Source organism: Anopheles marshallii, chromosome 2, assembly GCF_943734725.1.
Source record: "Anopheles marshallii chromosome 2, idAnoMarsDA_429_01, whole genome shotgun sequence".
NCBI classification, from domain to species: Eukaryota; Metazoa; Arthropoda; class Insecta; order Diptera; family Culicidae; genus Anopheles; species Anopheles marshallii.
Genome location: NC_071326.1, coordinates 81,751,013 through 81,763,440, shown reverse-complemented (window position 1 = coordinate 81,763,440; position 12,428 = coordinate 81,751,013). Strand labels below are relative to the sequence as shown.

General features: G+C 42.5%; 1 protein-coding gene across 1 annotated transcript; it reads left to right on the top strand.

Annotated features, from left to right (window-relative positions):
• The first annotated feature begins 9,846 nt into the window (after nt 1–9,846).
• LOC128719441 (vanin-like protein 1) lies at nt 9,847–11,735 on the top strand. The gene is made up of 5 exons (XM_053813065.1): nt 9,847–9,915; nt 9,979–10,769; nt 10,846–11,092; nt 11,190–11,491; nt 11,552–11,735. The coding sequence occupies exons 1-5, from the start codon at nt 9,847–9,849 to the stop codon at nt 11,733–11,735; spliced, it is 1,593 nt and encodes a 530-aa protein (XP_053669040.1).
• Nucleotides 11,736–12,428: the final 693 nt, after the last annotated feature.

The window sequence follows — 12,428 nt, the reverse complement described above, 5'->3', positions numbered from 1 at the left end:
CGTTGAAGTGATCTATCCTCGTTTACGACTCATTAATCTACGGATCGTGTTGGGATGGGCGGTAGATGCACGAATCTCTAGATAGAAATTGTTTCAGAACTTTGGTGCGCGGTTGTTGGTGTCCCCCCGGTTTCCCAAGCTAGGAAGGCGACGCTCGAAAGGCAAGGTCTTTCTAGTTTGGCTTCATTTTTTATTTTGCTTTATCAATCATCATCATTCATCGGTTAGCTAGTGCGGTGTTCCGTAGCGATCATGCAACTATCTGTTGGTGGCTTCCGAGCGACTGATCGACCGATTTCGTGTTTTTTGGGGTGTGTGCAACCGTTGACAGCTACGTTGACGCACCAAACTTGAACTTCAATCACTGGCACGTTTTTTTTGGGAAGCAGTTTGACCGCTGGGCTCTAATGATCTTGAACGTGTGTCAACGCTAAACGCACCAACATCTGCAGTCCACGGTGGAAGGTTACCGCATGGTTTCGATCGTTGACTGATTATTTCTCAAGCATTTTAAACGCTATTCTTGAGTGAGTTTGTCAACGAACTGGCAGCAGGCTATGGATGGCTGAATGACACCAAACTCTATTTAAAAAAAAGCATTTCTTATTCGCACCTGCCATCCCGACATATTTTAATTGATCGTGACTAATGATCTGGAACGCGCTACACGTGATTTACGCAACAATAAAATAGTCATTAATAATATCGTACCAATCAAATTCATCATACAGAAATCATAACACGTTTCAAACGCAATCTATTGTCGATATTGTTGTTTCTCACATGAATTAACCCTTCATTAAACTTTTTTATTGAATTATTTCTCTTACTTCTGTTCGCTAGTCTTTTTTGTTTAATGATCATACCAAAGACACTACTGACGAATAATTAGTATTGAGTAGTTTGCGTAATTCCTTTTTCTGTTAGAACGTGCCAACGGAGAAGTATTTCGATAAAGTTTATTCGAAAATGTATTTTTCAAGTTCATTTAATATGACCAAGATAGCATTTATCTTTCACGAGATTTCCGGATAATCGTTTTATGTGCAAATAAAACCACAACATTATCCAATCATAAAACCCTATCTGGTACATGAAATGATTATTATATCCAAAGTATCCTTTTGGTCTGTGCCATATTGCGACAAAAAGATCACAGCTGCAGTCACCGACCGAGTCAAGAGATTAATAGAGATCAGAGATCAGAGAGAAGTGATCACCTCCATGAGACTTGTAGCGTACTGTTCTAACTCCAGTTCTTCAACTTAAACCGAACCCTTGGTATTCTTTACATTTTTTAGTGTATGTTTTCGAATATATCAAAAGAATGAGATACAGCCGAGTCTCCTCAAATGATACTACTCCAAAGATTTATTACAAAAGATTCAATTACTTCTGAATTCTCGGTGTCGCATTAAGTTACTTGGAGCCTTCTTCGTTTGAGTTGAAATCAGAAATCAATTGCATTCATTAGATAGCAGTTACAAATTGGCTATTTATGATACTTAATGCAATTTTGGAATCCAGGCAATACTTACTAGACTAGTACAAATGACAATGACCAACGTCACAAGCCAGGTAATGATGGATGAAAAACTCTCAGGGCCCTTAGCTTAGCACCAAGGGTCTGCGCCAAGGAGATGGGTTAGCTTGTCTACTCTTCCACCTAGCGCTAGAGAGGGCCATCCGCGACTCGCAGGTGGAAATTTCGGGGATCATCTTCTATAAGTCAATCCGGAACCTGCCATACGCTGATGACATAGACCTCATTGGTTTACGGCTCTCCTACGTAGCGGATGCTTACCAAAGGATTGAGCCGGCGGCAGAAAACCTCGGGTTGGAGCTAACCGGTCTTTCTACAGTCTAAGGAAACTTCTCCACTCAAAACACCTGTCGCGGCGAACGAAGCTGGGACAACGCGTTCGAGAGGAAGATGCTCAGAAGGATTTTTGGACTCGTATGTGTGGAAGGACATTGGAGGAGCCGCTCTATGACGAGCTCTATGAGCTGTACGGCTTACTTACTGTCGTACAGCGGATTAGACTCGCCAGACTCCGGTGGGCTGGTCACGTCATGAGAATGACACCGGGATAATGGATTGGCAGTCGAAGGCGCTAGACCGTGAGCGGTTTAGGGGACACCTGCAGTAGGCCAAGATCGCGGAGCGGTTGTCTCTTGCATGCAATCTTGCAGTCTAACTCACTCAATAAAAATCCTCAAGACAATCCCCACTTAGTCCCGACTTTCTGAGGATATTGAATCATCCAAATATCGTAGATCGCTCACCCAAAATTGTAAATTAAATCTCGTCAGAACTAGCAGAGACGTCATAGCCGCCGTGACACTTATAATTCTAACAAGCCTCTCTATGACACAGACCCCTTCCTAAGACCCTAGAAGACATTAAATCAAAAAGAAACTCCAGCAAAATACAACTACAGAGTCGACCTTTAGTGTCTGTCAACTAACTTACTTGTTAATTAGTTCAGCATCCTTAACCCCCGCCTTAAATAGTTTAAATTTGTGTTCACAAACATCAAGATTGTGCATTGCTTCCAGCAATCGTTTATGCTAAAAGGTGTTTGTTTATTGCTAATTCATGCACACAAAGGTTATAAAACAGCAAACAAACTCCATGAAACATAGCTAATTATTTAACAGTTATGCACCCGAAAAAAAGGCAACCTTAAAAAAGCGACTAAATTAAAACTGCCAAAATGTTGCCCACACGGTCTGCGAAACGATCAACGACACGTCACGATAACGCTTATTTATAAACCACTCGGATGGCAATGGTTTGAGTCAAAACAGTGCCTAAATGATAGCCGGCAGCTATTTTCATCATTTAACCGGAGTACTGCCTACCAGCAAATGGAAAGCCATTGTCTTGAATCAATAATCCATCTATGCGAACTATGCGCGACCCCATGTTGCTGCTGGTTCGGTTCGGGGCCAACTCCGTCCGGTGCTCCTCTTCCCCGATCATCATTCCTGATCATCTTTAAATGCGCATCGAAAGGAGAATATTATACTCAACATTAACTAATTGCTTGATTACGCCGTGTACCGCACGCGTGTAAAGGCGGGTCGGCTAGTAAACGAACACAAAACCACAGCCGGTACTTGCCGGTCAGGAACCGAAATTCGCGGATTGAAAGCGAAAAATGATTTATTTATCATCACCGTGTGGTTGGGGTTGAATTAATGGACGCTTCCGAATCTTCAAATCGCTCTCATGTGTGTGTGTGCTCCGATTAATGCGTCGCCGCTTTCTTGTGGCCAGCATCGTAACGGACCGGTTACTCGCGCACCGCCCGGATAACATGATTGGATCCGGCTTAGTACGTGTACGGCCGGCTAATACCGCACCGTGCGCGGGTTTGCCGTTTCAATGAAACATTGTTTACCGCTGCACCTAATAAATCAGCGTCTTTCTTTCGCGATGGTGGCTCGACCAGATTCGAGCGGAGCACACCCGAGACCAGCCGAGAACGGCGATGAAGTGCGCGATTAATTCGGCCCCAAACGACGCACTCACCCTTTGGGTCGCACAGGTTACCGGTTGCATAAGCTTCTGCGCACAACACTTGAGGAGTGTGTGGTCACTTGAGCACCCCGTGACACCTTCACGCACACCGGCGTTGCGGTGCTCTCGAAATGGTGTCACACAAAATTGCTACCATCGTTCTTTGGCCCGCTTTTACACGCGTACCATGCCGGCAATTTTTGGACACCATTATCCACACGTGTGTGTGTGTGTGTGTGTGTGTGTGTGTGTGTGTATGTGTGTGGCGCCCTGCAACCCCTTGCAAACGGTACCCGTAATTATTCTGACCAAGCGGAGGACCATCTGTGTTGGGCGGTTGTTGTTTTTTGGGTGTCCAAAAGAAAATTGTCCAACCATTAGTGCAGTGTTCTGCGCAAGAAGCAACTTTGCACAAGCCCTTTGAAAGCAAACGTGTCTGTACAATTAAAAGGCAAACGAGATTTACTAGCGCCCGGTGGTGTACACCGAAGAAAGAAAACAAAAATAGAAAATAATACCCATTTGAACCAAAAAGGTTTTAAAAAAAGGTTAAATGGTTTTTTTTTAAATAGAAATGGAGAATGTTTAATGCGTGTACTGCTATTATTATCAATGAATCTTTTTGATATTAATTTAAGAGTCAACAATATAAACCTTAGCTTTGCTGTCATTCAAATCAGTAGTCGACTCTCAAAAGATTCTTCAGTCTCTAAGGATTCTCAAAGAATCACGAATCCTTAAAGATTCCTCAAACAACCAGCAATTAATGAATCATTGACGATGCAAGAATCTGCAGAGTCATGATTCTTCATAATAGAGATTCAGATTTATTCTTTTAATCTAAAGATTCATTCAGTGTCGCGATTTTTAATCAAATTCGTCCGACACTAACAGCTAGACATAGACAACTGCAGACCAAAGAATACAGTCGGTAACGGAATGAGACAACACATCACGATCTTTCTATCCGATAACTCAACCGAAGGCCGCCTCGAATTACTACAATAATTCATCTGAAATTGCGACGAAGAAGAAATAAGTATACTTGTTCCATTTTGCCTGTGGAGATATGGTTCGATCCTTGACTTATAATATCGATCGTCGATGCTTGAGTCCGAATGAACTCCCCGGTCTTGGTTTAACATTTTAAACTTAATTTTTTTTTTATTACTTATCTATCATTTTTAAGACAACTGTTTCATTTGCATTATGATAGTAATGTTTAGTAATGTAGTTCTCTACATAAATAAATGAACTATAAGAAGGTTTTTATTAATCAAAAAATTTAAAATTATGAAAATGAAAATGAAATTAAAATTAATGAAAAAACCAGTTTCAAAATATTTTTTATAGGTCGTATTAAATAAATTCATATTGATTAAAATTTGTCTCAGAGAATTTCAAAACTTTTTCGCTATTGATATTATATTTGGGGGAGCTGTATATATTTAGGGTTGTTTCTTTACTAATGAGACGTGTTTTCGTATTTTACATAATTTATTTTTAATATTCTCTCTTCTCACTAGTCACTTCAGCCCAATTGGAACTGGCAAAGAGTCTTTACAGTCATTACCGTACTAAAATTAATATTTTTAATTTTCTTTACTTTCGATAATACCACGATAGTAGTGAGATTTGATCCACTCGCTTAGTTAAAAAGATTTACGAATTGAAAAGATTCACGTACCCTCTACAATTCATTAACAGACGAATCGTCGTGTATTTATGAAGCTTCAGGGTTAATCAATCTCAGAGGATTCATGAATCTTCATGATTCACTAAGATCAAGCCTCCTGTAATCACTAGTGCGCTTATAGTTATGTTAAGCACTGTAGCAAATTGAAAAAGGTTTAATCGACCAAATAAAGGTAATTAACTAGTCATAAATAATCACTTTCGTTAGTAAAATAGAACTGAATGGCATCAATGCTATTGTGTTTTGGTTTAAAAAATCAACCATGAAAGTAAAAACAAACAAAAAACAAGAAACTTTACATAAAGCTCCCTGTTCCGCACTACCTTCATAACTCTGACTAATAGTCAATAGCGGAAATTAAAGACACAATTATTACGCATGTAAAATGGTAAATGAACAGAACCGCAAACAAGGGATTACGCACAGCACAAACCTTTAACATCGCGCACATTTACGCAGGGGGCCGGCCAAACAGTGTGGCAGTGGTGCGAAAAACAAAAAACCCAACACATTATTTCCATTTCATGAGCGCGTGCTTAATACAGAATCACGCTAAATAATGCAGCAGCACCCGGTGAACCGATCCCAATTAATCTTAGCTTTTGTAGCGAAATCATTCAGCGTCGTCAGTGTGTCGTGGTATGCGGGGTCCGGTTTATCAAACCATTGCGATCGTGCGGTAATTTGGTGCTGTTTTATATCGACCAAATGAGGGAGTAAAAGTAACACGGTTCTGATTTATGTGCTCCACGCGCAACACACCGAACAGAGTGAAAATTGGGAAAATTTACGGAAAAAACCCACACACCGCACGATACGAGATTTTTCAAAAGGATAAATTAGAAGCCAAAGATCGGTTTCCTTTCAACGGGGCCTCGCCGTTCGTTAAGTGAATTTGAATAATTTTGGTGTGTTTGTGCTTTCACTCCCCCGACCCCGTTGCTGATGCATATTCAAACGTTGCGCCAAAGCTTATTAAGGGGTTTTCCACTGCCATTGCAGACATTGTAAAGTGTAACAATTATAAAACTTCAAAAAAAAGAGAAGGGGAAGTATTGTTAAGAAAAATAAAACTCAACCCCATCCCAATACCATCCAACCGGTCTACTGCGATGTCGGCAAAGTCACCCAACTTAGTGCGCTAATGTAGCTTTAGCTCATTTTACCGCGGGGCATTTCGCGATTTCCACACGGAACTGTGGAGTTTATTGTGCCGTTTTTGTTTTTTTTTTTTAGTTATCTGCTCGCGTGTAATAGTGGCAGTTGTTTTTTTTTTCTTATTCGAATGCACTATTAATCTATCGCTCCGAATACCTCGCTTCTTGCTTTGTTGATTTCGTGATCGACGTCAAGAATGCTGTCAGGCTGTGGCAACACCCGGCTGCATGACAAAAGGTTCAATCTAGGTTCGTGAGACTGAGTTGTTGGGTGTGAACCAGCTGCCAGATGTTTTTTTTTTTTGTAGTTCTAGTTCCTTTCCGCTAGATGAGCTTTTGCCGTGCAAGTTGTTTAATACTAATTGAACCTTTTTCTGAGTTTGCTGCTTTAAAATGGCGAATAGCAAAAATAGCCACATAATAATTTCAAGCGTAATTATTCTACGATTAATAAATTGCAACCTCCCTTTTAGAATGTAGTTGAGCGTCTCTTTATGTGCGTTGAAGTAATATTTTGGCACACGTAAGAACAACCATAAAACTTCCATTCCCAGAAGAACGTTACAAAACGGAACGATTCAAGAAGAGAGGCACCATCGGAGCTTGATGTGTGTTCCGTGTGGTGAAGCTGAAATCGAAACTGTGCTGTTTGGTAAACAAGTTCACAGCCTAATCCATCTTAAACTAGAGGGTGCAGCCCGACTGTACGTTACGGGGTGGAGACGACTACCATTTACTACCCCGACACACGGCACACGCATACCTTCGGGTTGGGTCAGGTGAAGAAACCATTTTTGGAAGTTTTGGTTTTTCCGCCATCAGAACGCGCTTCAGTCTTTGCAGCGATCCTAGACCGTAACCGTGACACCACCGTTGGAGCATTCGCTTCCTAAGCGATTTAATAGATCGGGCGCGATGTTTGAGCATTAGCACGAATGCCACAGAATCGAATGAAACCGACACAACAACAACATAAGCAGGAGACAACATTAAACACCCCGAAGAACAGCAACAACATCGACCACCACTTGCGCTGCGGTGGGTAGGGCAATGTCAATGTCAAGAAAAGGCAGCTTGGTGGACCACGGCGAAACGGCCTTCGAGTGCGTCCGAGTGGACACGTTCCGCCGTCGGGCAACAAGTGCACGCATGATGTGTGGTGGTGGAAAAATGAGAATTGAAAGTTTAACAAAAAAAAAACAAATGAAGACTAGCCATAAGCGTATTTATGCCGAAGGTTCAGGAATAATGCTGGTAACGGAAGAATTCGATCAAAATATTCGTCTTTTTTGTTCTACTGTAACATAATTGTACAATCGTGATGGTGCAATTTTCTGAACTGAACTGGGCAAACTGTTTTTAAGCAACTGTTGACATCCGAAAGACGCGAATTGTTTGACGTGGTCCTTCCAAAAGCCTCACACACAGCCACTTTCTTTATTGATTGTTTGCTTGTTGAAGAAATTGGCTCGCTCTCCCTTGCTGCTGGTTAACTGGCTTAAATGGTAAATGATGGGTACGTTTGCAACCATTTACACCCATTACCTTGATTCTAATACACTTAATGATGCATAAATTTCCCGATCGCAATCTACCATCGAAGCCATGTGATCAATTCGCCACATCGAAAGCTTGCGATTGATGGTCGAACTTGCTGTTTTTACTGTTTAACTCTTCCTTTACCTATTCGTCTTTTATATAAAGAATAGGCCAATAAAGATATTTTTCCTAAAATATATAATATATAATAGCTGCTCATATACAGGGTGAGGCAGAGAAACAGAGAATCAGCGAAAACCCACGGTTAACAATTCACCTCCGGCGTCAATATAAAACTTTTCTCCTTGATATATATTCTTATTGGGTCTTTTTTTTAAGAACTTTGTTCGATACGACCCCATTTTTATTCGCAAGATTACGCCAGAAGCTGAGAGGCACACATCTGAATGTAATTAATTAAAAAGAATGGACTTTCTAGAATTTGTTTTATAATATTTAGACATTTTTTTTTCAATTTGATACCATTTCCAAATCGAAACATGTGAAAATTTTTCAAAAACAATGGCTAACTTTTTTTAATACTAAATTTTTATTACTTAAAGATCCGTCCAGCGAATAATGTGGCATAGTTTTTAATCATCTACCGGCACCTGCAGTGTTAGCTTAACCGAAGGTCCAGCCTTTCCAGACATAAGCCACCTTCCTAATGACGGTTAAATCATCTACTCATTTGTCCACTTGCCCCTGCATGCATGCAATATAATTCTCACGCGTGTTTCCATACAAACCCCATGCGCCATAACGGTTTCAACCTATTATAGCGGCAACGCTCAGGATCAAAGCATTATTACAAACAGAACAAATTAATCTCTTCCCTTTATAAACTTGAACTATTTGTTTGAGTACACGAGATAACGTAGATTTTAATGCTAACGCAACACAACGTCACAGGGGCAATGACTCACAACAGACCGGTGATAAGAGCATCTCGTGAACCGTGCACTAAGGCACTAAGTCATCACCCCAAAACATTGTATAGAGTTTGTAAATCGATTGTTGTGAAATATATCGCGGTTGCGGTTGTTACGAACAATTGATGACAAACATACTGTAAACACAGGCTGTTATCAGGTGTAAGATACGGGATTTTATTATCAAACGCAAGATTTTCTGTAAGCCTGCACAACAACCTGTACAAAAGCCATCGGCCAAAGCAATGATAACAATGGATTGCAGTATTTGGCAGTGTCGGTTGATAAACATACACCACCGAAAGAGCGGTGTTGTCAACAAGTATGTAATTTTTTTTAATCCTTAACCATTGTCCAAACGAGCAAACGTAATTAAGTATCATGTAGATGATATGCGGAAGTGATATTTTTGCATATGAATCGGTATAGCTAACAGCATCTGGTTGAAACGTGATCAGCCTGACAATTTTCTTCCATCGTATGACAATTTCATCAGTGCGAGATAAGACGGCAAAGACGGTTCGGACCAAAGTCCACTTGCAATACATTGTAGTTATGACTATGTGGGTGACTTTAAGCAACAATTAATCTTTTTTTCTTACAGTACCCTTTTTTGTTCTCCAAAATTCCTTTGAAAATCTTAAAAAACCGTCAAGTTTTGCAGCAAACACGTGACATGGTCAACAGATTATTGCTTTTTACTTATGGTGCCTTGCGACTGTATGCTTTTATTTGTTCGTTACTGTTAATTCACGTCGCTTGCCGCTTACACTTACACACCAGAATGATATGCACTGAGTGTACTTGTGCTATCAACAGCGTTGCATGCAATGGCGCTAACAGCTGCCACTAGCTGGAGTTATCGCGCCGTATCTCCGCCGGTATTGGCGGATAGGAGACCGATTCCGATGACAGCCAACTGTCGTCAGTTCAGGTTCGACGCGCAACTACCGAAGGTCGTTAGCGTAACGAGCATTTTAAGCAGATACACTCGCCATGCACAAACCACCGGTTCGGTTTTGCGTTTTGCTGCTGCTGCTTTATGTGGCACCGAGCAAACAGCAGGTAAGCGTTTACGATCACCATCTGCGAATGGCGCCTCACACGTTCGCTTTGATCGCATTGCAGGCCTCCACACCAGGAGATCCACACTACTGGGCCGGTGTGGTAGAGTTCAGTTCCGCCCCAGTGTCGGGCGAAACGGCTGAAGCCAGCACTGCCAATCGACTGGCGCAGTATCTCACCATTATCGATTCGGGCGAAGCAAACGTTACCGATGTGATCGTATTTCCCGAGGGTACACTTAACGGCTACGGAACTGCGTCCTTTGTACCGCATCCGCGGGATTATATCGCACCGTGCAACAACCTGCAGTACGAGCGGGTTGTACGTGACATCTCCTGTGCGGCCCGTAACCGCAAGAAGTACATCGTGATTAATCTGACCGAGAAGGCGCATTGTCCGGAGCAGTCCGATACGCGGCCCTGCAGTCCGGATGGGTTGTATCACTTCAACACGAACGTTGCCTTCGACCGGGAGGGTGTGGTCGTGTCGCGCTACCGTAAGTTTAATCTGTTCGGTGAGGCTGGCATAAACACGACCACCTATCCGGAGATGGCGAACTTCGACACGGATTTTGGCGTACGGTTTGGGCACTTTATCTGCTTCGACCTGATGTTCAACGAACCCGCCCTCGAACTGGTGCGGTTGGGCATTACGGATTTCATCTTCCCGACGATGTGGTTCTCGGAGCTGCCCTTCCTAACGGCGTCCCAGATACAGCAAGGATGGGCATTTTCGAACAATGTGAATCTGCTGGCGGCTGGTGCGAGTTTCCCCGGCGTTGGCAGTACCGGTACGGGTGTTTATGCCGGTCGGCGTGGTGCGATCACGACCGTCATGAATCACGAACCACAAACGTATGGCTTCGCTTTGTACCATTGCAGGGTGACGGAGAACGGGACCATTTTAACAATATTTTCGTTCGCTTTGCAGTAAACTGTACGTTACTCAGGTCCCGAAAATGAATTTCCCCAATGCGGCCATCAACAAGAAACCGGAACCGAAAGGTACACCGGCCCAGATGGCGAAACTGGTGCTCAAACGGGACCAGATCGATAAATATACTACGAAGGATCTTCCGATGACGTCGAACGCGCAGCTAGAGGAGCGCGTTTGTTATCAAAGCCATTGCTGCAACTTTACCATCAACTATAGCGTGAAACCGAATCTACAAAACACGGTATCAATCACTTTTTGTGTTATCAACCGAATGCGGTGATTAAGAATGGGTTTCAATGCCGTTTTTTTATTTCACCCTGCTTGCTTCCCTTTTGCAGAGGTACTATCGCTACAAGCTAGCTGCGTATGATGCAGGTCGTACGTTTGATGGGTTTGCCGATGGCCACATTACGACGTGTGCCATATTCGCCTGCTCTTCCACCAACTATAGCGACTGCTCGCAAAGGTTCGGTGCGAACGAAGCCTACGATGAAGCGGTCACGTTCAATGCAATCACGATAGTGGCTAAATTTGCGGACAACTCGGACACGTTTGTATTGCCGAACAACGTCGACACCAGTATCGTACCATTCGACGTGTCGGAAACGGAATATGTCGTCGTTCCAAGCGTGGGCGATCCGTAAGCAACTGTTTGATACCGGTTTCTTGAGAAATACCTAACTGTGATCGCTTCTTACAGGACACCCCATAACATTGTGACCTACAAACTGAACAATCCCCATTCGGATCTCTACACGTTCGCGATCTGGGCGCGTAAGTTCGAGCGTTATCCAATTTCCGGCGCTAGCCCTTCCAGCCTGGTCTCGACACTAGTATTGATTGCGGTCGGTGGTGTGGCAGCATTGATGAGAAACGTCTGGTGATTTTAATGGCATCCGTTACTTCCAGCACTACCATTCGCACTGACGAACTGTAATCATCACAGCTCACGATAAAGATCACTTCCATAAGCGCTATTCTCATCCCGTTATGATCAAACAATGGTCAATGGTTGATCTGTTGATTTAATAAAACACATACATGAGATGCATATCCAATACACAGACAATCTCAATGCATCCGAACATGTTTTACCTTGCTAATGGTACTACAACTCATTTGTAGCTCTACTGTTGGAGTCTTTTGAACACTTTCTGGTTGATTCTGGAGTCAAGGCTATCACTCCTTCTCTATTTCCGTCTTCAACAACCATGTGGCCTTTACGAACTGGCTCTTCCGGTCAACACGTATCATTCTAATCACATGTTCTGTCCAACGAAGCCTGGGGAATCGAATTCATTGCACGATAGTGAGCGATAGGGAGTATCCCACGACTTACAGGGTATTGAACTCATATAGTATAAGGTTTATATAGCTTCAACTAGCTGTTTTTCGTGCAGAAGTTTTACTGAGATTGTAGTATAACCAGTGGGCGTCCAACACCACCAGTCCGTCGGTCGGTGCTGGTATTTGGCGCAAGATATTGAACCCAATGCACCTGCTAACCGATATTCGGATACTAGAACAGATAAATTACATCCCAACAGCACACCTATAGTTTCACATACAGCTCTCTA